This window comes from Chlamydotis macqueenii, chromosome 5, assembly GCF_036417535.1.
Source record: "Chlamydotis macqueenii isolate bChlMac1 chromosome 5, bChlMac1.mat, whole genome shotgun sequence".
Taxonomy (NCBI): Eukaryota; Metazoa; Chordata; class Aves; order Otidiformes; family Otididae; genus Chlamydotis; species Chlamydotis macqueenii.
The window spans coordinates 60,730,635-60,757,518 of NC_141560.1; the positions used below are offsets into that span (position 1 = coordinate 60,730,635).

The following is a 26,884-nucleotide window of genomic DNA, read 5'->3' on the forward strand; positions in this document are numbered from 1 at the left end:
TAATGCTTTCCTTTCTCTCTTAATTGAGCTAGAATCCAGAGAAATATCCTGCTCTCCTGTTCATGGCTAGATATGCCACATTTTTCTGAAACATGGAAACAGTCTTTAAGCGTCACAGAATTTCTGCTAGCAATTCACGTTAAATACCCTTGAAGAACATAATTTGGTTTAGAGAGGCACAGTAACTTGATTTACTGGGCTACACATTTTACAGCAAGTTACTGAGGCATCTGAAGAAACCCACTGAAGGACTCTAACTTAGAAGTACAGAAGATGCCACTCATTAGTTTTAACTGGAGGTTAAGAAACCTGCCTTTCACAGCAAGTTGCCAGCAAATTTAGAGAACAAGACCCAAATGCAATCTATCCCTCCCCTCAAAACAAGCCCTTTTACTATCTCAAGTAGTATTCCTGTGTTCAACTTCTTGATGTCCCACAATGGAAAAGACAGTGCATAGTCTAAAGCACTTCCAGCACTGGCAAAAACAAGTTCCATTCAAGGACAGATGACTGTTTTGCCATTACATATACATCACCTTTCAATAGTTAGTTTGCATATCAGTAAGGATAAAAAAAAATTTCACTAGGGACAAGGTTCTAGGAAGTAAGGTATTTTGAGTATTTAATAGATGACATCTCAAGTCTGTACAATGCAATATCATTAAACTGTTTTATGGGGTTTTTCTGCCAATTTGATTTCAGAAACAAGCAGCTAATAGTACCACTTGATTAAAAGACATGCATTGACCTGTTCAAAGTATTAGCAAGTTAAAAAGCACATACTCACTGATGAAGCATACACTGGGCCACAAGGCAAAACTCCTACCATTTCTTCAGCAGAACTCCTTAACTTTCCTCCTGTCATAGCAAATCTGTAGTGTCTAATCTTGTCTGTGACCTTATTTAGAATTTATTTGCATGTTAAGACAATTACTACAAAAAGAATCTTAAAGACGGTCCCAGTTTCAGTCAACTCCCACTGATGTTTCCTTCCATAAAAGTAAACTAGTTACCAATAAAAGCTTTTCTGCTGGGAGACATTCAGAAAGAAGTCAAGTATCACAATGTTTATTGATAGAGACAAGTATATAAAATCAGGGCATGAACATGTCTTGATAAATTAAGTAGACTTCATTTCAGTACTATAAGAGAGGGACCAATTCCAATTTCTTACCATGTCATGTTCCACACCCACAAAAACCTCTCCTAAGGGCATTATATCATCTCTTCAGCTGATCAATTTTTGTGCAAGTAAACTGTTTCTTTTTAAAAGACTTAAGCACTTGCCCAGGCTCAAGGATATTAAAACCTAGCACATAAAGCCCATTACTAGAGGTAGAAATACAGGCAATATACTATTACGGCAACAACCATCGATTACAGTTAAGGATTCTCTGTAACAACCAAATGGATAATCAAATATTGCAACAACTCAAGTATTACACTGAGCAAAGTGCATTTCTACAGTATTCAGTGTTGCTATTCAGTTTCCTAACTTAAAAACAGCCTATGATAACTGGCAGCAAAGACCCTTGCAACAGACTGCTTCTGCTCAAGAACTTAGGATGTAATTATTGCATGCTGCTAATACACTGTTATCTAAACACTAAAGATACTTTGAAATATTTTTATTGTAGACTATTAAGACACACTACAAAAACCTTTTGCAGAGAATATCCTACTGACATACCTCTGCATTAAATATTGTGAAACATTACAGCGGAATGAATTTTCGCAGTGGTTAGGTCAAACGCAGTTACATCATAGCAACAGTATGTTTGCACAATTTAAGGCTTTGGCTGGTTCTTTAGTCAGCTTCTTCTTCAGATTCTTCTTCTTCAGCAGTTTCCAGCCAGGTTAGCCATTGGTTTACCTGCAGTTACATAAAATTGGTTTAAGGGAGTAGAAGTAATTTCCCCACTATGTACTTCTGCAGAGCACTACTTTTATCCCCAAATTACTTTTAAAATTTTTCATCCACACTTCACACTAAATGCAGGTCTTTAATAAAGAAAGATTTGGATCATCTTGCCTTACTCCTTCCTAGTGAAATACTCCATCAAGTTTCTACATCTTAACAAATCTTAACACTGTTTGAAAGGGTTCTTAAACACTCCAGTGCAGCAAGATCACAGAAGACATATCTAATATTAGCAAATTTACCTGGAATAAAGCTTTGCCTTTCCCTGGAAACTCTTGAGTAATATCTTCTTTCCATGCCAAGAAGGCTTCTTCTTCAATGATCTCCATATCATAGAAATGAACAAAGAAGCGCAGTAACATGCCTATAGAAGTAAATTTAATTTTTTTTTAGGTTTAACCTTCTGAACAGCTTACTTGGATATAAGAAATATAGTGACAAGTCTTAAAGCCGTACACAAGACACAAGCAAGGAGATACGTTAAATTTTGGAGAACACTTTAATGCACATACCTTTTGGAAAGTTATTGTTGTAGCAGTGCACCTGGAGTGCATATAAAGCACTCACTTGCAGATCAACATGGTCATGGAGGAACTTCTGCATTACTGGCTTGAAGGAAAGAAGCAGTTGTTTTTCCTGCTCTAGCTGCTCTTTAGATGGAGCAGATGAAGAATCCGATTCGTCACTAGGTGGATTTACTTCACTAGAAATATACTGCAAGAAACTGAAGGAAAGAAAAAAAAAAAAAAGAGTGAAGTTCTGTAAAGTAAGATATAGTAGTTGTATTTTATGCTCTAAACCAGTAAGAAGACAGTTACTTTCAAGTTCAGTTTGCTAGCTTTTACTAAAAATACCATCCTGCTTGTATCACAAGTTAGGCACTTGCAGTGGGTTAGTATTGTGGTTGACTGCACCATGAAAATGCCAGTTTTGCTTCTGTTATGGTTCTGAAGCATTTTAGAAAAAAACAAACAGGTATAGACTTCTTCCCAAGCAAAAGCAACACTTCATACTGATGCAAGCCTGAAGACTTACTTTTCCTCTCAAACACAAAGGGTGTTTAATACAGATAAGGGTCACTCAGAGCAATATATCCCCCTCCCCATGCACTCTACCCTTTCCTGCACAGAGCTACATGTTAGTCTTTACAGAGTTAGTGACCTACTAGTAGCTTAACAAAGTGTGCCTAACCTACATTAAGGTAACATCTCACCTGGTCATCAATATATTCACAAATCCCTTATCTATGTGAAGTTTGGGTGAAATGTTATCTTTAATCCACTTATAGATGGCTTGAGGGGATGGATCAGATTTTATTTGCTTTAGCAGTTCCTTCTCCAGTTTCAGAAGTGGGAACAAGAAGCTAAGCCCCTTGCCTTCTAAGATCTCCAGCATGCGGTCCTTGTTCTGGTCAATTTCTGACAAGTAAAGGAGACAGACACACTTAAGTGCTGGTGCTAAGCAAAAGCTGTCAATGGTTCACAGGTCTAACCACCTCATAAGAAACAATTCTGAAGAAACTAACAGTTGATTGCATCAAATTAATTCTGTACATTATTTTACTCTGGTGTAAAAAAAAAAAAACAAAACAACCAAAAACTAGGAGAAAGCATCTTGCATACGCTAACGTGTGGTGTCATAAAAACCTACGTGATACCTCTTACCTGGTAACATTTTCTGCATATTCACTTTGCTTTGTTGGAACAACTCTGTTAGCCATTCACGATCTTGTAACTTAGCTAACTGCTGAAGGCAAAGCAGGAAGAGAGGGAAATGGGTGCCACTTTCCAGTGGTTGAGCCAGTTCAGAAACGCTCACCAGCTCCGAAATAATGGCACGGGCTGCAAACTGTGCTAAGTAGGATTTCACCAATGGGATGTCCACCTCCAGTTTGGGGCACTGGTCCAATACATTCAGGAATGCCTAAAGAAGAGTAAACACACAGAAGTTGAAGTTACAAGTTATTTATTCTCATACTCTTACTCTACAGGAGCCTCATGGTTTTTTTTTTCCGGCACTGCATCACCTGCCAAGAGGTTCCTGATTTCCAGTTCATGAAATCCTGTACCTACATTTCTTCCTTTTATCACTACTTATGCCCCTCACAGGTTTATACATTATTTTTACCTCCTCAGATCAACAGGACTTTAAAAAGAAGTTTCCATGCTGCCTTTATGTAAGCTAAACATCACGAACAGCCAAGCAACAAGAACTGTGAGCCTAGATTGCAGTACCTGCATAAAGTTGTCACTTGTGGCTATTCCCTCCTGCTTGAGCAAGCTGATCAATGTACTTGCTTTCTCTTTGTCTTCATCCGACCTATCTAAGGATTGAATAATTACTTTGCTTAACATCTCGGGAATGAAGTGTTTTGGAGCTCTCATTTCTCTCACAGTACTGACAGCATCATTAGCATTTCCATTGTTCAGATACTCAGTCACAACAGCTTCCTAGAGAAAAAAAAAAGTTAAACATTCATTTTTGAAAAGCATATACAAGGCTTCAAGAATCACCATTGCATACTTAACTTACAGTTTGTTTAAGCAGCTCTTCTTTCGAAGGAGGTGGTTTCTTGGTGGTCTTTGCAGGCTTTTCTTGTATAAGTGGTGGATTTGTTTTAAGACCAAGCTGAGGAGGCTGAAAAGAGATTACAGAATTTGGGGTTTTTTTTTGCAGAACCTCTACCTACATTTTTATCAATTTTAGGAACACTAAATATGTACAAAGGCAAATGAAAGTCAAATTAGATTTTTACCATACACTTTTTGTCTATCCTGCTTTATGCAATTAAAGACTTCTTTCTCTTCCCGTATCAGAAATTGGTCTAAGTCTTACATGTATGAAGAAACTAAGCATAGCCAACAATACACAGTAATTTGTATATTTACCTGTCCCAAAGGTGGTGTCTGAGTGCGTGGTGGTTGAGCACTGGGAGGAATCATAGTTATCTGGGGCTGAAGCTTTGGCACTTGGTTTTTATTCATTAGAAAAGACTGAGCAGGTCTCAGGCTAATCTGTAAACAATTAAGTCAAAAAAAAAAAAAAGCAAACTGTTTCAAGTATTCTAACCAAGAATATACAGCCATGGACTCACACCAACTGAAGCGTGACTTTTCCATTTCTGTAGTGTTAACACTCAAATACAGATTCAGCCACATGTCTATAGAAATTCCCCCAAAAGCACAACTCGATGAATCACAACTTGCTGCAAGTTACTGGTATTTAGCGCCACTGGTAGCAAGATCTGTATTTACTTCTTTTAGATGCAGTATGTTAGAGACCCAAGAATATACTTCGCGTGTTTGCTGATGTATTTTACAGCCGAGATGAAACTCCACCAATTGCTCAGAAATCAGGATACAAGTCTGGTTAATACTCAAAATAATGCAGTTTACTCTGCATTTGACATTTTGCCTATCAGCCAGTTCTTAAAAAAATTTTTTAAATTTAGCCTGGTCCAGCACTTCAGGGTTTCTGAAGATCAAGATTTTCTTAAGTTTTAATTAAATGTATTGTTATCAATATGATGCATGGGAACTGATGTCAGAGTAGTGTTCTTGGGGAGGTGTGACAGGAAGGGAGGGACATCCCAAAAAATTGCCCTCATATCTCAGGCTTGCTCATAGGATGCTGGATACCCTAAGGAAAGTGAGGGATAAGGTGAAAAAGGAAGGGACAAAGAAGGAGGAGGAGAAGGAGAAAGGAGTTCCAGCATTAGTCCTCATAATAACGCGTCTTGCTATAATCATTGGGCAATATTTAGAATAGGCTTTAAGTAATGTAGGCATGTAATGTACCTCATCTGCATTAAGCTGTCCTTTCTTAGAAAACCGAGGTGGCATATCCTTCGACTGTCCTTGTTGCTGGGATAAGAGTCCCTGATTCTGGTTATGGTAGAGCTGGCTTTGCCCCTATTTCAGAAAGGGAGATATAGAGAAAGAAGTGCAGATGATGGAGTGGTGTACATCACATGGTAAGTAGTACCAGAGGGACCAGAGGAATAAAGATTCTATTTGCCAGGAACGGAGAAAGAAGGAGCAGGGGTGGTGGGAGAGTAGCATCTATCCCTAAAAACAGAGCTATCTTTTAAATAAAACACACCATTCTGACCCACCAAAGCCACATGCACCTTTTCCTGCAGTTTAAAAAAAAAAAAAAGTGTATTCCTTTCATCTCTTACACAATTTAAGAAGTGGTTTAGAATTTTTTGTATCAGCTGAGCATCAGTTCTTATCAGAATCAAATCTGAGGAAGTCTTTCAACATAAACAATCTATAATCCGTAACATACGCATCTATAGAAGAGCTTCTAAACATGCTGAAGTCACCCTGTGACCAACATCTTCCTTACCTGACTTTTCAGAAAGGATTTGCCTAGTTCTCCAAACTGGGATTGAGCAGAAGGCATGAGGTGTCCCCCATGGCCATTGAAAAGTTGGTTTGAACGATGACGTCCCATGGTGGGTGAAAATCTATCCTGAATAACCCCTGGACCAGTACCAATTCCACTACCTGTATTAAAGAGACAAAAGAATTTTTGTTCTTCTTAAATACTGTACAACTACAATAATCGCAGCAGCCTTGCTGTTTCCACGTACCTGGCATTTGTCCAAACATATCAGCAAGCCCTCCGAGTGGATCCCTGTCAAGTTTCATCCTGGGTGGCATAAAGGGTCCCTCCAGAAAGAAGTCGCTTCTCATCCCTTGAGACATAGGAGCAGGAATAAAAACTCCCAGATCCTTTAAAATAGGAATTTTAGTTTTGGTCAGTTTGGAGTAACAGTCCCTGAGAAAGTAAAGTTTCTAGCCCTGACCTATAAAAGTCCATCTCATAAGTTTTGTGACTAGGAGTAAACAGCCTAAGGATTCACTTTAACACTTAAGCAAAAGCCTTTACATGCAACACTTACTTTTACTGCATCTTGACGGATCTGATTGATAGTCTTTGGTCCATTGTCAAGAAAAGCTTTGCGAGGAACCCAGTTGTGTTCTCTCAACTCCACAGTATCCTTGGAACATAACAAATTACTAGGAAAGGATTCCAGACAACTTCGCAAGAAAAAGGAAACAGGAAGCCATTTTATCATACCTGCAGCAGGAAACGAATCCTTGCTGGCAATTCCTTACTTGACATCAAGGAGCGCATACGGGCAAAGTACTGATCCATTAAGGACTAGAGGAATAAAAATGACATCACAAGTCGAGCATTAATATGACCAATGTCTTGAGTATTTTCACAAAAGGTGACCACATTGAAGATATCCAAGATCAAATAATAAAACAGACTGCCCTTTCCTGCCACCTCTATCTCCTCAATAGCAGAAGAACTTCAGGAAAGTTAATCAATCAAGATACCTTATCTGAGTCAAAAGTGAAAACCTGCCAAAACTCTCATCACTATGACATCTTTACATTCAGAACTCTCAAGTCTAGGTCCAAACTAGGTGATCTGACAGATATATTTATGTTCTGAGTACAGTTCCTCACATAATCTTTTCAAGCAGCATTTAGAAATAAAACATTCTTGCTTTTATGACTTCCTAATAACCCTAACGGCATTCTGGAAAGGCATTTAACACCATTTCAGACTGGCTCATGTTGCTATCAAGAGATTTGATATAGGAGTAATAGTTGGCACTTTTGCTCTCTAAGTCAGACCTCAAGCTTTTATTTATGAAAAAAAAATATTGAATATAGGCGGTTCAGGCAATTAAAGCATTAGTCATAGAATTTACCTAGTTTAATGACTGCAGTGGATATGCACATACCTTGGCTTTTGCATGGTCTAATCTAGGTCCCACTGTCCTCATTATCTGACAGAGGCACTCCAAATCCTCCCCCATATCTTTGAGTTGGACTCTCTTCTTCTTTTCCAAAAGCTAAAATAGTAAAGGGGAATTAGGTATTTCAACATATTATAAATTGTCATTTTTAAGTGCCACCTTTATATACAGGCACAGGCAGAAAACATTTCATCTTGCTCTGAAGACAAATGGACTCAAAAACTAGTTTAAGAATTGCTAATTGAAGTACTTATCCTTAAGTGAACTTACTTTAAAGTACCTGTGGTACTTCTGTTTAGGTCAAACTACATCTTCACTTGGGAGTCAATTCCCATGGCTTTGAATAAAGCAAATTTTACTTTTAATCACACCAGAAGACTGTTTATTTCAAACAGTATAATTAACAGGAAACATTTGTGGTATTTTATACTCTAAGATTCCCAAAGCAGCGTGAACATTTGTTTTTTCAGTTTAGAAGTCCTATTTTGCTCTTAGCCCCAACCCAATTCAAACACTCACTGTTTTGATGCACTTATGAAGGATAGATTCATGAATAAGATCAAGCTTGCCAAGTTCTCCAATGAATTTGATGTTCCCCAGCATCTTGATCTTGGCAATGGCTCTCTGTTCCTCCTCCTCAGGGAGGAGGGGACCATCATGCTTATCATAGACTGCAAAAGAAAGAAGCCTGTTTAACATGGCTGTTGAAAGAAAAGATAAATAAATTCTGTATTAAAGTGGTTTTAAAGCTTACTATCAACATTTCTGGTTCGGTTTTCAAATTCATCTTGAAGTTTAGATATTAGGAGGCGTCTGAATGTCTAAAAAAGAACAAAGTAAATAATTAAGCTAATCAGTGCAACTATACACGCTAGCAAAACTTACCATTCCAGATTGAGATATACTCACTGTGCTTTGCTTCTGTCCTGGATGACTCTCTGCTGATGGGCCATCAAAGTTGGGTGCATCTTCTGCCAGCCGCAGACATAGTTGAGCATACAGTGAGCTATACTTGGGCTCTTCAAGGGCTTTGTCTACAATCTAAATGAATTTATTTTCAGTAATGTAGATGTAGTAGGATGCACACATTATTAGGAAAGTGAGTTGTAAGACACACAATGGAATACTACCATTCTATGTAATCTAGAATATCCAATTATTTTTTGCTACTTCATTAGAACATACAGAAATAATGGATTTTTTTAACACTAATCTTGATGCTGAAGCAAAAGAAAAGGCCTACTCTATGCTACCAAAGACCTTCTATAATCCTTAGCAAACAAATGGGACAGATCTTAAGTTTATCATCAGAACATCAAAGTTAGTATCGCCAACCTGATCTTAGATAAAACAAAGTGACACGACACTTAAAAATCAGTGTACCAAGAGGCTTTTCCAAGATCACCACACTTGTTCTTCAGGAAAAGAGGAAGTGGAGGGGCCAGGGAAGTAAGATTGTTTTATAATGCAAGATGGTAGTTAGCAAACAAAAAAAAAATCCCCAGTCACATTTAGTGATTCTTCAGACTTCAAAAACCAAGTTAGGGCATTAAGTCTACTTCCTCCCCAGTATATCCTTTTCACATAAAAAACAGGAATGACATTACTGTAGGCCTGGATTATCAAACACCACATTAGCTGGTTTTGATGGGATACGGAAGTAACAAGGCTAATCTCTATTTGTAACATGCAAGAAAACTGTAGTTAAAGTTAAGTACAGCCAGCTTACCAGCAGTATGACCCCTTTAAGGATGAGCTTAGATTCTACACCCACATTGAGGAGCTCAAGGCATAGCTTGTCAAACTTTTCAGGAGTAAGCTTATTTAGTATGCTAAAGAGGAACAAACAAAACAAAAAATCCAGCTTACAGATCTTGTAAGTATGCTACAAGTAATTTTACATCCAAGTTTACCTTTACTTACGGCTAATAAACAGAGACTGAAAGTGAGTTTTTCCATTCAACTGGAATGTAAAGTATTATTGAAAATACTAACCCTCTCATAAAAATTACTTGTCAAGTGTTTGCTACCGCTGGCCTCTCAGTTTCTGCCTCATTCCTTTCAAAGGACACCACACCCCCACACACACTCCCCACAGAACTCAATATCTGCAGGCTTTCCTTTTCTCCATTAGAAACACATATCACTGAAGAAAAAATAATCCTACCAATAACTTACCCTCTTACTTTCCTGAAGATTGCATCATGTCGTTCTTTGTCGTTTGCGGAGTCGTCATCTCGTCTAGTGCTTCGTGAAGGAATCCATTTCTGAGCGTTTTGCCCTGGGGTTTTCCCCAGGAACTCGCTGTAAGTTTTTAAGAATATGATTTTTAAACAAACAATTTCAAGAACTGGCACTTTAACCTTTCAGGATTGCCTTACTTAGGCTAATTCTGTTACTAGCTTTGTTAAAAGCATGCACTTATGCCTATCAACACTGCAACATCTGCTGCACAGTAAAGTATTCTCTTAAAAATTAAGAAAGAGACACCCAAGAAAATCTTCTAAATGCATGAAAAATCCTACACACGTCATGACACACACTTTTAACAGACTATATGCTATCCTGACAGAAACCAGAGGACATTAACATGTCATGAACTCAGTAGGTATTCCTTGTACAACTTTCAAGATACTCTATTTTCAACTCAGTATTCACCATCAAGTATTCTCCACCTCTAAAATCAAGCCACATCGAAAATCAAGATGACATACCTGTTGCTGGCAGTCTTGGGATAGTGCTGAGGTGCACCCCTACCACCTCCTCCGCCTGAAGAAGCACTGTTAAAAAACAGCCATGTAATCTTGTGTAAGTTCAAAATCCCAGTGCTTTCAATTACATGTCAGTTTTGGTAAAAACAGAAGTTTAAATTCTCCTCAAATGACAGTTTCCACTGCCAAGAGTTCAGACAAAACCAAAACACACATCACAAAAAAAACCCCAAAACATTAGTACCTGAAACGAGAAGCACCCCCTTCTGCAATCGCACTCTCCACTTTGGCGGCTTGACAACGAAGAATCTTCAAAAGAATAAAATTAAGTTGACGGAGTGGGGAAAAACAAAACCTAGAAAGACAAATCAAGCATTCATATTATAGTTGTTTTCCTAGCAGACATAGTTATCTAACTTACAATAAAAGTATAAACGTTTGCTAGAGAACAGAAACTCTCAAACACCAGACTTCGTAAAAGAAAGAAAACTCTTATTTATGCAATACTCAAGATACTAAAAGAGACAAGCAAATTTCATCATTACAGTCACGTTTTCCAATGGGGATGGGGGAGGAGAGGTAAGAAAATAATGGACTAAGAAGAGTCTCAAATTCACCCTGTCAATCCCCAAGACCATCTGCAGGGAAAAAAAAAAACCAACAAAAAACCACCAAACCACATAAGGTGTAGGGTCCTTCTTCCTACTAGTACAGCATAATTGCATGAATCCTCCAGCTATGTGTCTTACAAACTATGATTAATTACAGCAAGACAAAGAAGTCAAGTTTCAAAAAGTACCAGATCACAAGATGCACACTTCATGTAGTAAGAGAAATGCGTTCTATATCCAAGTCCTAACGGCCAACTAAGTTACTAAATAATGAAATAATATCGGCCCTTCCCACTTAAATTTTAGCTTGCAAGACAGCAGCAGGAAGAAAGATTCCATTGCACTGCTCACATAGCAGAAAGCTAACATGGGATAGAAATGCGTATGGAGCACTTAAAAAAACAAAAAACCTAGAGGCATTTTGAGATCCATCACAGATCCACTCTGGGACATCGTAGTTCTGAGCACACAGTCACCTCCTCGGAAAGCCAGCCTGAGAAACGCCGAACAGAAGCAACTCTCCCCGTTAAGGCGGCGGAGCCCGCGCGGGCACGAGGAACGGCTCCCAACATGGCCGCCGCCGAACAAAAGGGATGCGGGAGCAGGAGGGGCGCCCCCCGCAGGAGGCAGGCGCTACCCTGCCACATGGAGCCTGCGGCTCCAGGCGCACCGAGCCGCCTCCCCTTCCCCCACCGGGCGCCGCCCGTTTCCAGGCTCAAGCGCCGCCAGGTTCTTTGTTCTCTGCGAGGAGGCTCCGCTCCTTCGCCGCCTGCGGAAAACGGCGCCCTTCACTCGCGGCACCCGCCCCGGTCTGGAAAGTGACAGGAAAGCAATCGGTATCGCCCCCCCGCCGCCGCATCACCACCCTCACCCCAGCAGCGCCTTCACTTTACTCGCCGCCCAAGCCTGGACAGGAAACATGGGAGAGACTCCTGCCGACAGACACGGCTTCTCGGCAGTCCACTTTCCCCTCCACGAGGGGCGGAAACAGCAGTAAATTAATACAGAGAGACAAGAAGGGGGGGGGGACACGACCAAAAAACCTCTCGCCCTCAGCGAAAATCCCCGCCACCGCCTCCGGGCAATGCGGATCCTAAAAGCTCCAAAGACCGCAGCCCGTGATGTGCATCAAGGCTACCCCTCTCCAAGGGCAAACCTCTCGGGCACCCGGAGCCCCCAGAGACCGCAGCTGGAAATGAGGATCCTGCAGTCCCCCTGACGCGCAGAGCTGCGAACAGGCACTACTCGACCCCATTTCCCTCGCTGCAGATATGCGGCTCTAACCTCACACGCTTCCGTTCAGCGTCCCTACCGCACCTAGCGGGGGCTGCCGTCTCCCTCTACCACTTCGCTTAGCGCCGACGATAACCCGAAAGCAGACAAGAAGGGCGGCCATCTACCCGATCCGCCATTTTGTGCAGAAAAAAAGCGAGAAGCCGACGAGAAAATGGCGGCCACTTCGGGCAGCCGCCATTTTAAGCGGCAGCCGCAGCACTACCAGTTCCCTCCCAGGCCCAAATCACTCTCCCGCCATTCCCGCATTTCTCACCTTCCCTAAGGCCTTGTCAGCTTCCCCGGGTCCCGGCGGCTACCAAGGGCAGGGGAAAAGGCAAGAGAAGGGGGGGAAGGGGAAGGGAGCCGGGGACCGGGGCTGGGGAGGGGAAGGGGGGAGCGCGCGAGACAGGGCGAGTCCCCGAGTCACCGCAGCAGCAGCAGCAACGGCCCAGCACCTCCCTCCAACGCCTCCATAGACAGCGGACTCGCTGCCGCGTCTAAAGCCCAGCAGGGCAGCCCCACTAACTTTATTACCCTTCACGCAACCTACCCCACCTCCCTCCAGCAGTCGCCAATCGCCGCGAAGGGCTCCGCCCGTCTTGCCAATCATAACCGAGAGCGGGGGTGGCTTTAATGTTGAAGTGGGAGGAGGACAGATGAAGTTTGGTTGAACTGTGCCATTTCCGCAGTGCAGCATCCGTATTCGAGAAAGCCGTTACGCTACATGGTTGGCGGTAGAGCCTAGGAGGGAAGGGAAATTTGCGCAAGTGGCGTACCCAGTTAATGGCAGCAGCTTGGGTGCCTCTTTTCTTCGCAGTTTGCTCCAGTGCTTCAACCATTACAGAGCTCCAGTTCTAAAAGCCTAGAGTGTGAGTTACAGTCGATTCTGTCACCTTCATGAAGGATAGTTTAATATATATGTATTCTCATAAGGATTTTTTATTTAATAAATTTATTTAAGCATAAATTTCCCTTCAGTCAGACACATTTCAAATTTGGTTGAGGTCAAAAATTAGCTGATTATAGACTGTGGTCCTGAGCTTGCAATCGGATTTGAAAGAGGAGACTTGCCATTTGAGTTCCAGGACCCTGTCTGTATGGATCCAATTTCAGGTTTGCGTTCTGGGTTTGGAAACTATTTCTATCTTTGCATGTGCTTTTAGCTATTAATTGGCCTGTCTGTGGCAGAGTGTCCTGCAGGCAAACCAGGGACAACAAGGATTCTTGAGAGACATTTTAATATATTTGCTGTACTGAGCACACAGCTGGTGGGGTTTGGTTTTTTTTGGTCCTGCTCAGTTAAACAAAACAAAGATGGCCAGGCTTATAGTTGTAGGTGGAAGTTTGAGTCCTGGGAAACTTCCAGAAACTTACCAGTGTTTTATCCTTTAACAGTCATGTCTCAGTCCCAGATTGTCGCTGAGGTAGCAGCTACCTAGACATGCCAAAGATTTGAACTTACTTGCCATAGATGGGGCAGGACAGAAAATGAGCTAAGTAAACCTGATAAACCCCACAAACATCCACATCTGCTTTGCTCGCACATACACCTTCCGCTTTCGGTTTGTGTGACTCATAGTTCAGATGACTGGGAGAAAGTGATACATGTAATAACTCTTGAACTGTATAGACGGCAAGTCCAAACAAATGATATTGCAGAACTTCCGGTTTCCCAGAGCCAACCTCATACTTTCAAGACCATGTGCCACAATGTCCCAAGGGTTGTATCAGGCCTAAAGGGTGCTGTCATGCAGGAGTTCTTACATCGCATCTTGTCTGAGATGAAGTTTGTTCAAGATAGATTTCCCCATCTCATACCAATAAGCATTAAAGACAGTTTACCTATCAGATTGTGTTACAGAAAATCTTAAATAAACTACCTGAAAGTAAGTTTTGGGCATGTACATGTTGCATAAGGTTGAACATAGCTGTGGCAGGTACTTGTCATACCAGAATTTTGTATAATGATACTTCCCTGCATTTACCGATAGTCATATTACTGCAAGAGCTTGGACCTCGCATGTGGATCTGCAAGAACAGAACTGTGAAGAACTCAGTTGAAATCAATGTAATTCAGTTTGAAAGAAGGGGTCAGTGGGCCTAGAGGCACCAGCAAAGCCAACAAGATTTAAACCAATATTAGAACCAGTTAATGTTATTGAAATAAACATTCTGAGAGTAAAAATAGTAATAAAAATACTTGCAAATCTTAAAAACTAAAGTGAGAAGAAGAAGAATAATTTTATTCTGCATTGGATGGCAGAATATTCTCATGCAGTGTTTCCAGCATAAGCATTCCAACACTGTTTAGGGCAGAGACTCCACAAGTGAAAATTAAGGAGAATTTATCATTTAGGGGAGGGACAGGGGAGGAAGGGGATAAGAGAATAGAAAACCTGCAAAACATGGTAGGTACATATTGATAGACTGAAGTATCACATTTTTTGTTTCTTTTAAAGCATACTATAAAATACAATATTACCATAACAACAGAAAAAACCCCAGCATTTGGTTGGGAAAAGAATAGCAGCAAATTATCACTGTTTTCTTAAAACTGTGATTGGTTTTTTTGGGACTCAATCCTGCATTATATTAAGACCAGTAAGATATATACTATTCCATAGCTCACACTGGCTTCAGCAGGTAGGAACCTAAGAAGTTTCTGTGCTTGGCTGCTCATAGCTTTCCTTCACATCTGTGCCACAATTTGTCAGCCTCATAGACCAGCTGCACTAGTATAACTGATGAAGGCAATGAACTGTAGTACAGAAGACAAAAAAGATTGTGAAATGCCATCTATTTTATACATTTCACCTGCTTCTTAAATTCCACTAATGTGGAATACACCATTATTGATGCCTGAGAATGTAGCAGCTCAATTGTTTACATGATTATTCAGTAACAAATTTATCTCAAGGTTTTTTTTTCTATTTATCCCCTTGACTCCACACACACAAAAAAACCCCTAGCAAACAGAATAGCTATCAATTTCAGTATCACTTTGCATCCATCAGTCACCTTAGTGCATTGTCCAAATTCCTCCCCCACCTTTTATTTCCCCCTTTCTCTCTTCCACTTGCCCTGAACACCAGTGATGCTTTAATTCAATAAAATGTTTTACAATTGACATGGTATTTCGTCTAGATTTGTTTCTTCTGAACTTGCAGAAGATATGGATAATTCTAACTTGAGTGCACTGCCACTGGTTATTTGGAGGAGGGTTGTCTGTAAAGTGTCATGAGGAACCTACTGTGTTGCAGACTGTGCGGCACAGAAACAGGACTCACTGTCACAGAGGCAGCATCTGCCTGAGAGGAAGAGCAATGCCTCTTGCTGCGCATTTGGCATAGCTCAGAACCTGGACTGGCTGCTGTTGTCTACTAAAACAACCCACAAAATGTGGGAAAGGAGCTTTGCAGAACTGAGTTTTTCCTTCCTATTGCCAAGCTGGAATCACTTTGACTTACCCTGTGTAGTAGGTTGCATTGCAGTGATTACAGAGCTGAGCCCTGCTGAGTGGAGATTCCAGACGGAGTGCTGATGACAGGGTAGATGTAGCAGTGTGGCAGTGTACCATCTCCAGTAAATAATGCATCTCATCACTGTACAGGTTGTGGATCTGGCTAGGTTGGTTTTTATGCAGAGTGCCCCATTAATGTAGTATAGATATGCATGTAATATGAACCAAAGCATCCATGTAGAGAATTACTGCTGAGTAATTAATTCACTGAAAATTCACACCCTAGTTTACTCCATGCTAATTTCTCCAACATAATCACCTCCTGCACTTTCTTACTTTCCTAACAGTTTTTCTGCCTGCCTTTTCAAGTGTGCCTCATTTTTCTCCAAAGCCATGTATATATAGTTCCTGACCCATCCCATGAATGAAGCAGCTGGCACAAACATTTAACCAAATGTACTCATATAACTTTACTTGTGATAGCAGTCTGTCTCAAGGAGAGCTGTACTGTAGAAAAAAGGCCTGGGGAAAAAACAAAAACAACAAAAAAAAACCAAACCAGAAAACAAAAAACAAACCCAAAATGAAGAACACACCTATATTTTTAATTTAAACAACTTTTAAAGCACTTCTACTGAAGCAGAATGCTCTTAATGACGAACTCATTTATACTGTGCAGATGCACTACTATAAGAACTGTTTGCATTGTCTTTTGGAAAAATGCACTAATATATTAGTTATCGGCCTAATTTGTACAATAAGCATGAGTGGTGTGAAAGTGATGTAGAAGGCTATGTGGTTGTTTTCTACAGGATTTTAATTTGCAGAGTATTTATTGGTATCAAACTTCTAAATGTCTATGGAGATGACCTTTAGTGAGGCTGGTTTAACAATACTCACTGAGGCAAGAGCCTTCTAAAGCCAACCCTTTTAAACAGTGGTGGACTTATAATTAACTGGGAGGTTACTTCTCTTTTCCCTTTCTTTGGAAAACCCTTTGCAGTAGGTTTCAGAGTCTTCTATCTAATAAAACCAATGATTTTGCTTTCATCCAGTTATCTTCTGAAATGCTGTTCCCTGTACCTTAACTCAGCACCTGGATTTCCTGCTGCTCAGAACCAGTCCTTTATACTTCATCAGATATATTTGAAAAAATAAATTAAACCCCCCTACTTATTCTCTGTTTAAGACCCTGAAGACTTGCTAGATTTCTTAACTAAAACAATTAGTGTGCCAGTTACAATTGCACAGGATTCTTATGGTGTTCTTTGTCAGAAATTTGGAAAAGTATTTGGGGTATGACTTTATAATTAGACAGTGAAAACTGCCTAGAATACTCAATTATGGGAGATACTGATAGTTCATCAGTGAATGTTCATACAGGCAACTAAGCAAAGTGGGGCAATGCCCACAACAGTACAGCTTGCTTTGCTTTCAGACTTGCATTTAGAACAGTGAATATTTTTAGCTGATATAATTGTACTAATGCATAATCATCGTAACTTTCAAAGAGGAAGATTGCATACGTATTCAAAGAATGGTTTATGGAAAAAAAAACAACCAAAACCCCAACCCAACTGTGATTCTCATCTTAGCAGGTCTAGTTCAGTGAAACATGTATGCTGCAAAGCTTTTACATTCTCTAGTCGTCTAAAAATGATAGATTTGTTCATATTTTTTAGCATCAGCAGAGTGAGTATGCTGTACTGCAGTGTTCTGTTTCTGACATTGGCTAGCAGCAGCTTTACAATAAAGTCAGAAAGCTTTAAAATTTATCATTTTTATTATTTGCCAAGAGAAGAGCTTTTCTCCTAACCACTGCCAATTCATCTTTGAATTACCTTAAAGCATTTCTATAATTCGTAATTTTTATACTTACTAGTATTCAATTTTCTATGTTAATGTCTAATTTTGACACCTTTTAGACCCCTGCAATATCATGTCTTAGTGAGTTCTGTGGTTTGATTGTATGGTGTTTAAGAACTAATAATCTTTGTAGCAGTTTTAAAATGTGTTGGCTTGTTTCCATTGTAATCTGTCTGCCTAAGAGGTTTTGTGGCAGTCATCTTCTATATGAAATACTTATCATATTAATAAATGCCTACTGGATCTGAACACAAATTACAGTTTATTGAGTTGGAAGAGCATCAGTGTTCTATAGCTGCACTGCATTACTCTTATTTTTATAAAAATATATTATTGATCAACTCAGAAGTGTGGATAGGAAATTATTTACTATTATTAAAATACTGCACTTGCTATTATCAAAATATTTTTTCATTGAAGAAAATGCTGTGTCACAGTTTGTGTATGTAGGAAGCCCTAGAAATACACCACAGAACATGTGTATACTTTTATTTGCTTGTAGAAAAGGGTTTTTGTTGGATGTAGAGAACTACTCGTTTCTGTTTGCCTTACTTTTCCATGGGCAGAAATATAGCATGTCTTCTTACAATTTAAGGTAATATTCACACATAATAGCTATCAATGGTTGTTCTTAATGTAATTTTTATTAATAACAAAGCATAGCATTAATACTCTGGTAGGTTTCTGTAAGGGCCAGATTTTCTGTTATTTAGGGATCAAAGGTCCACTTGAGCTAGAAAAAGGGTGAGGAAAAGCTGCTTAGCATTTTCAGTCTTCAAGAGGAAGCAAAAATACAGAGAATCAGGCAAATAGTTATAAATCCAGGTTAACCTTTTGTGAATCAGTGAAGTAATTTTGTTTTCCCTTGTTAACTCTCTGAAAAGTTCAAAGCCTTTCCTTACTATAAAAAGATCATTACTTGTACATATGAGCATGTTATTACAAATCTGTATTTTTAAATAGGTTTAAGAACATTAAACCATTAGATTACAATAAACAGCATTTCCATTGTTTGACCTATTATTCCCATTATTAAATCTAGTCTACTTATAGTATTTTGTTTTGCATTTTTGTAGAGTATTTTTATATTGACATTCTTTAGTCCTTAATCCATTTAAAGCAAGTGCAGCTACTAACTGAAATAATGTAATTTTTTCCTATTTTGATGAAATCAGTTTGGTTTCTAAAGAAATTGCATAAAGGAGGCTTTTTCCCATTCACACCCATATTGTTGCTTATACCTACTCTGGGAAGAGAGACGAGGGAAGGGAACAGAAACCACTATCAGAATGTGACCTAAATCAGGCCAAACATCTGAAGACCCTTAGATATTTAAAAAAAAAAACCCCAACAAACAAACAAACCAACCAACCCCACCAAAAATCTAAATCTGATTTTGAAGCTAGCTTTTATTAACCAGTAGATATTTCTGGCTTCATACAGCATGATTTTATGTCATACAGTAAAACTTAAGCAGAAAAATGTTAAAAGTGTTCTGTGGATTGAACATACTTAGTTCTCTGGGGCAACACAAGCCATTTTAGCAGCATAGAATAATTTCCCATTTGCCAGCTTCACAGGTTTAGTGAACTTAGGAAATGAGTAATCATTAACAAAAGGTAAAAAGATATGTATTTGAATAACAAGATCTAATTTGTCTGGGTTCTCTCTTGTGCAATTTTGAGTAAAAATGGAAGGTTTGAAAAGAAGAGATTAGAAAAGCCTAGTTCTTTTGCAAGTTCTGAGCTAGTATGGCGTTGGCACCTGACAACAGCCTCACATGCAGCTGCAGGGATAGCTATATTATAGTTGGGGAGCAATCTCATGAAGGACTGCAAGGTAAAGGGGGGTGGGTGGGTGGGAGGTAAGCTGCATGTATACTTTTAATAAAATACCTGTCATCAGAAGAATCTCCAACTGGGGCATTTTTTTGTGGATTTCCTTGGTAAAAAGGAAATGTAGGTTGGTTGGTTTTTTTTTTTTTTTGGTTTTTTTTGTGTTTTTTTTTTTTTTTTTGCTTTGTTTTTAAGTGAAAAATACATGTAAGCATAATTTCATACTAGGTAGTTATTCGGGTTAATATAAATGGTTTACTGAAGTGATTTTAATTTTGCAAGGCTTTCAAGCTTAGCATTTACATGCTGGGTATGCAAAACAGAAGTTGCACATAGAGTGGATCCAACTTACATTTCTGCACACAGACACATGTTTATTTCAGATGTGAGTAGCTGGATCTCTAGATTGAGATGATACTGGATTGAATTACAGAATTTCTGGAGATTAAATTTCTATCTCAATAAGCTTAGAGGAGAGCTATAGAGTGCTTGCTTCAAATATACTAACTCTGATTTTCATCTAGCTCCGTTAGAAAATAACAGGTTTATTACTGTTGTTTCCTAAATAACATTGATGGAAAAACTTAAGAAAAACAGGAGTCAGTAATTTAAGTTTAAAGCCTGTTCTAATGAAAGGAGACAGTTTGGTTTGTCCAGCTTTGCAGATTAGAAGCTACAGTAGAAAACTTCAGTAAAGAGCTCAGCTTTTTAATATTCATATACAAATGATGTCAAAATTATTTCTGCCAATGGGTATTTCCATCCTCAATTAGCTTGGTAAAAGCTTTCTGGTGTTCCTTACACTTGTCTTTCTCTTCCTTGGTCCTAATTTTCTTAAGTAATAAATACCTTTCTAGCTAGCTCCCCTTTAATTTAGCTTCCAGCAACCATATTGTAAATATACTCACATTATGTCTTTTAGCCAAACAGATACAGAATCATGATAATACTATGACAAATAGAAAAAGTACAAGGCTGAGGATGTGTCAGCAGGAGAACACTCTGGAAGATGAGTCCAAATGCACAGAGTTTATGGATTAATTGAAATTAGAACTTGGATACTTTCAGCTAGGTGTCTTAAATTAAATTATTAAAGCACTTTCTAAGTAAATTTTTAAAAAAACAGTTAAACCAAATTAATTTTGAGCAATGAGATTGTCTGATTAGAAATACAGCACAGATGAACTGGTAATTTAAAAAGAAAACTAAGATTACTTTTCCCGTGTATACCTACATAGAAGCCACTAAGGAAAGTCCAAGGACTTAAACAAAGCAGTTCACCTCATATAGAGGTGATAAGGACCAAAGCTGTCTGCCTTTAAAGTGAAACAATAGCTATATTCTTTGAGTCTTTTTCTAAAACTCTTTTCCTTTTTCAGTACTCTAAGCCATGTTTCCCAGTTTAACTTTTCATGGCAATCAGAACTTGTAAGGGATTGATTTCAAGTAGAATATGTACAGAAAAAAATGCTTATTTTGGTAACACCAACATTTGTAAAAGGGAAAACAAATGGTACATTGCTCCTGCACAGATATTAGTGATGTAGGCTACAGTGTTTGGGTGTACTAAAAGTGGAAAAAAAAATTGTGCTTATTTAGCGTAAACTTCATTTTTGTTCTTAGATATTGAAGTTTGGTAGGCAACAGGTAACAGGGACTGCGAGAATGAAGAACTGCCCATTGTACTGGAAGAGCAGGTTCGGGATCATCTAAGGAACCTAAAGGTGCACAAGTCCATGGGTCCTGATGAGATCCATCCGCGGGTCCTGAGGGAACTGGTGGATGAAGTTGCCAAGCCACTGGCTATCATATTTGAGAAGTCGTGGTGGTCTGGTGAGGTCCCCGATGACTGGAAGAGAGGGAACATAACCCCAATTTTTAAAAAGGGGAATAAGGAAGACCCAAGTAACTACAGGCTGGTCAGCCTCACCTCTGTGCCTGGCAAGGTCATGGAGCAGATTCTCCTGGAAACCGTGCTAAGGCACATGGAGAGCAAGGAAGTGGTTGGTGACAGCCAACATGGCTTCACCAAGGGCAGATCGTGCCTGACCAATTTGGTGGCCTTCTGTGACGGGGTGATGGCATCGGTGGACAAGGGACGAGCAACTGACATCATCTACCTGGACCTGTGCAAAGCTTTTGACACTGTCCCGCACGACATCCTTCTCTCTAAACTAGAGAGACATGGGTTTGATGGACGGACCACTCGGTGGATAAGGAGTTGGCTGGATGGCCGCACTCAGAGAGTGGTGCTGAACGGCTCAATGTCCATGTGGAGACTGGTCACGAGTGGCGTCCCTCAGGGGTCCGTGCTGGGCCCAGCCCTGTTCAACATCTTTGTCGGCGACATGGATAGTGGGATAGCGTGCACCCTCAGCAAGTTTGCCGATGACACCAAGTTGTGTGGTGCCGTCGACACACTGGAAGGGAGGGATGCCATCCAGAGGGACCTGGACAGGCTGGAGAGGTGGGCCCGTGCCAACCTCATGAAGTTCAACCAGGCCAAGTGCAAGGTCCTGCACCTGGGTCATGGCAATCCCAGGCACAAATACAGGCTGGGCGGAGAATGGATTGAGAGCAGCCCTGAGGAGAAGGACTTGGGAGTGCTGGTGGATGAGAAGCTTAACATGAGCAGGCAATGCGCCCTTGTGGCCCAGAAGGCCAACCGCATCCTGGGCTGCATCAAGAGAAGCGTGGCCAGCAGGTCAAGGGAGGTGATTCTCCCCCTCTACTCTGCCTTGGTGAGACCCCACCTGGAGTACTGTGTCCAGTTCTGGAGCCCCCAGCACAAGAAGGACATGGACCAGTTGGAGAAGGTCCAGAGGAGGGCCACAAAGATGATAAAAGGGCTGGAGCACCTCTCTTATGAGGACAGGCTGAGAGAATTGGGGCTGTTCAGCCTGGAGAAGAGGAGGCTCTGGGGAGACCTGATAACAGTCTTCCAGTACCTGAAGGGGGCCTATCAGAAAGATGGGGAAAGGCTGTTTAGTAGGGCTTGTTGCGATAGGATGAGAGGTAATGGTTTTAAAATAGAGGGAGGTAGATTTAGATTAGAAATTAGGAAAAAAATTTTTACGATGCGAGTTATAGAACACTGGAACAGGTTGCCCAGAAAGGTGGTGGAGGCCCCATCTCTGGAAACGTTCAAGGCCAGGCTGGATGAGGCTCTGAGCAACCTGACCTAGTCAGGGATGTCCCTGCTCCTTGCAGGGGGGTTGGACTAGATGACCTTTGAAGGTCCCTTCCAACCCTAACCATTCTATGATTCTATGATTCTATGATTCTATGATTCTAGGTGTAGTCACATCAGTTGACTAAGATGAGGAAGAACTAGTATAAAGCTACATTATATTATGGAGAGGATGATTATTGATCCTCCTACCTGTATTCAACGAACATTATACTCTTCCTCTTCAACACATAACTGTATCTACAGATAATGCATTGCCAAGAGGGTCACTCACAGAAAAGATACTTCCTTTAAGAAGACTACACTTAAAGGGATTGATGATTACTTAGCACTCTTTGAATTGTTAGCAGCAGTGCAACGTGAAGAGGCAAGGCAAAGAAAGACAACAAGAACAGTTATACTCCATTTTAATTGACTGGAGGCGATCTTTGGGTGCAGAGTGCTCCTCTCTGTTTTTTCTTTATTATGTTAGCAAAAGTTGCAAGGCTGTAGAAGCCAAGTTACAGAAGACAGATTTTATCTTTAACAAGCTTCATCCTGCCCAAATTGTATCATAACTGCTACAGAAACATTAGATAGAATACAGGCAAATAAACCAAACCCACCTGGGCATGTACTCTACCTTCTAGCAGCTATGTTTCTGATACTTCTTCTGAAGTCCTTTTGCTTCTCTTATCAAAGTTGCATAAACCCTCTAAACATTTGAGTGCAATCTTACCTAGTTCAGTGGCCTCTTTACCCTACCTTGAGCACCTGTGTGAAAGCAGAACAGCAAATGTAACTCTATACATCCTGTAGATGGTTGTCACTTCTCTATGGAAATAAGAACAAAAAGTCTTTTAAAAGAAATTGTAATTCACGTTCATGTCCAGTGACTACCTAGATCTGCAGAAATTCTGAGTAAGATACAGCGTTTGAAGATCTGGTATTTGTGTCACTGATATAGTAAACTCATTAGTGACTTCCTCCATTCTGATAATAGTCTCTTTCCACAAATCTTTGCAGAAGAACTTGCACAAGTTACAAGTCTTTCTCAAGATCAAGGATATTTTAGCAGAAAACACATCCTAGTTAGTATGGCAAAATTTGATCGGTCAATTATTGCTCCTTTATTCAATTATTTTTCCTTTATTCAAACTGCTATTTCATTGATTTACATGTTTTAGGCAGACAGAATCTATATCTCTGTTTATTATATCTCATGAAATTTAATCTTTTTTTTTTTTTCCAATGCCTGTAAATATTACTAAGAAACATTCATTGTTTTCTTTGGAGTTTAGCTAGCTATCCAGAAAACGGGGGAAAAACCCCAATGCTTCAGTATTTATACTCTAGGCCAACAAGATCTCAGAATCAATGTACCTCAGGATTCAAAAGAAGCTTTTGCAGCTACAAATTTTACTGGAATGTAAAAAATAGAAATTGATGTCAGAAGTCTCACTCCTTAGTCTTGTTAGAGCTGATCTTAAAAGGGCTGGCACTGATGTTTCAAACCATTTGTTCTTTTACAGGATGCAAAGTTGTCAGTTCTGCTGTCCCCTCTCAGAATTGCTGTCACTCCGCTTTTGAGTGGAAATCATACCAATGCAACTAGGGCTGCCTGGAAAAAAAAAGAACTGAGAACACTCTTGTCCTCCTTTTGATGTCAGTTAATGATCTAGCCTCATATGATGCCATCTCCTCTGTATGGTGTTATAGCCTATTGCAGATAACAGCTGTAATTAAACCCTTCTAAAAAAAATATCATCAGATTACTGTAATATTGACTCTTGCTTTTATGACCTGGTTTTATAGAGGGAGTATTCAAAGGGATTCACTTAAAGGACAACCTCTTGCCTCACAGGCAGGGTATGCCTGAGGTATACCTGGCTAAGAGGATAACAAACACAGAAGGTGGCATGGATATTTCCTACTCACGGTGAGAGAGTACAACACTTGCTTTACCTCAGTTTTAAGTATGGTTACTTAGACAATGAGTGTAAATCTCAAAATTTGTAACTAGAAGTACACAAAATATGCTTACACCAAAATGTCTTTTTTTTTTGTTACTCAGTTGCAGGATTTATGCAGGCCTTATAATTACTAATTTTTGAAAGGAATTTTGGAAATGGACAGTGAAAGCAAGGTTTGTGGTTTGGGTGGTGAAAAAGGAAGAGGATAAGACTACACAAAGCAGCATACACCGTACTGACATCTAATTTAAGAAAGAGTGGCATAACTGCCTTGCTTATGATGCTGTGAGTAGAATTTATACTGCATTTAGCTTGATAACTTTTGCTATTAGGCCTGACTAAAAAAATGTTTTGAGCTACATATATGTGCAACATACATTTTATTATCAAATTTTATTGCTAAGAAAGTTTCTTGGCTATTTGTTGGTGTATAATTTAGATAAAAAGAGGAAAGAGTAGTTACACTTCATACAGGGACTGTATAAATACTCACTGGAGCATCTCCCTTTCACATTTTCCACAGTGGAGTAACCATAAGTAACCAGTTATTATTGGATCTTGGTTGGGAACATGAAGTATTTTGGTTTCTTGTGCAGTGTGAAACACTGGAAAATGTCAAATCCATAATAACCTGTTATTGTCACAATATGCCAAGTAAGATACATTGTGTTATACATTGGCAGCATAGGTTTGTTTGCAGGCGGTGGCTATCGTAAGTAAGTATGTTCATAAATACCTGTTCCTTTCAATTAGTCTTACAAATTAGACATGGTCTTTGCTATGTGATTGGCAGCAGATCTTTGAATATTACTTAGGCTAATAGTGGCATGGAAATATGAAAGCGGGTTAGACAGTGTACTACTTTCACAATGAATTAAGAGTTAATATGTTACATTTCTTGTGACTTGTCAAAAGAGATCAAAATGAAAAAAAGGAGTGAAGACCAGAGCTCAAATTACAGATGCATATGACAGTGAAATTAATAGCTCAAGCTATTATTTCTTATAATACAGGAAAAAAAGTAAAAGTTGAATTCTGTACTTGTGATATCAGAATAGATGCCAAGATTACCATGTTACCTCAAATGAGGAAAGTAATTACTTCCACCTTGGAGATTTCTGTCCATTTTTTTTCTTTTCAGAAACTCTCTGAAATCACTGTTTACACCGCAGAATATATATGAAACTTGTGAGAATCAACAGGAGATCAGAGCCAACTCTCTGTCCCTATTCCCTCTACAGTTTTTTTTCCAATGTGATTATGATTTTTTGTGTTGACCACATTGATTTCCTTAGTGTCAGATTGTTCTGAGGATCTATGAGAGAGATGGGTAGAGAGGAATAACCACATGTTTTTGTACAGTCTCAAAATTGCAAATGTGTGTAGAAAGACCTAGGAACAATGCTTTTCATCCCAGCCCATCTATTCTTTACTGACAGATCTCTGAAAACAGCAAGTGTCTTCTAAGGGATGTGTGCAAGTAAATACTATTGTCTCTTAGCTTTTTTAGCATATAGGTGGTAGGAGCACAAGTGATTAAATTATTAGAAGTCTGTAAATTACTGTTATACAGAATGAACTGTAATGAAACAGCCAATCAATTTTCATCTCAGTAAATTAACACTGGTTGAATTACTTCCTATGATTCATATGTCAAAGTCTTCACTTGTGTGTCCTTCAGTTTTATCTGCTTTTGCTTTTATAAATATTTGTGTAGTTTATATCACTGTAGTGTCTGAACAACTTAGAAAAATCAGTAATGTAAATTCTTTCATGTAGTAAATATAATTTGTGTCCCATTTAAGGGTGTTTCACACTGCTGTAACAAGGACAAAGGAGCCACAGTACAAGACTGAATCAAGATGTAGTTAATTAGTCTGTGTAGCAGTCTCTGCAACTGGGGAAGGAAGATTAAGAAATAAAGGCATTGTCTTTATGGAAAAGTTAGTGCTGTTTAGGTACGAAGTTAAGGGCTATTCTGTACAAACGTAGATAATAGGGGACAGTGAAAGGGTATTTTCATGCCAAAATTCAAAGCTGTGTACAGTATCCAAAAATGCTCCTTATTAAATTAGGGAACATTTGAGAAGCAGGATACATATGACTAGATGGAAAACATGGTGGTTCTGATACTGAAACTTCATTTTTGTGAAGCACTGCATCGTGGAAGGAGATTACACCTTTGGATTTTACAAGGGCCATCTTTGTTCAAAGTAGTTTAATCCATATTCAGAGTGAGAAAAGCTGCCTTTGCTTTTGGTATGGTAAGAATGTTTATACT

General features: G+C 39.5%; 1 protein-coding gene and 1 non-coding gene across 2 annotated transcripts; both read right to left on the reverse strand.

Moving 5' to 3' along the window:
- Positions 1–595: 595 nt before the first annotated feature.
- EIF4G2 (eukaryotic translation initiation factor 4 gamma 2) lies at positions 596–15,877 on the reverse strand. Its single transcript, XM_086749632.1, has 23 exons — positions 15,768–15,877; positions 12,851–12,898; positions 10,659–10,769; positions 10,418–10,483; positions 9,882–10,007; positions 9,433–9,535; positions 8,613–8,744; positions 8,458–8,524; positions 8,223–8,374; positions 7,689–7,799; positions 7,010–7,093; positions 6,831–6,929; positions 6,519–6,660; positions 6,272–6,432; positions 5,719–5,832; positions 4,810–4,935; positions 4,454–4,558; positions 4,156–4,371; positions 3,586–3,844; positions 3,135–3,339; positions 2,434–2,645; positions 2,164–2,285; positions 596–1,873 (listed from the first exon to the last, which is right to left on the reverse strand). Exons 1-23 carry the CDS (start codon positions 15,875–15,877, stop codon positions 1,808–1,810), a joined length of 2,937 nt encoding a protein of 978 aa, XP_086605758.1. The 3' UTR covers positions 596–1,807.
- Positions 5,519–5,677, reverse strand: LOC147600604 (small nucleolar RNA SNORD97). The gene has a single exon (XR_015258855.1). It is a non-coding gene; the product is annotated as a small nucleolar RNA SNORD97 (small nucleolar RNA).
- Positions 15,878–26,884: the final 11,007 nt, after the last annotated feature.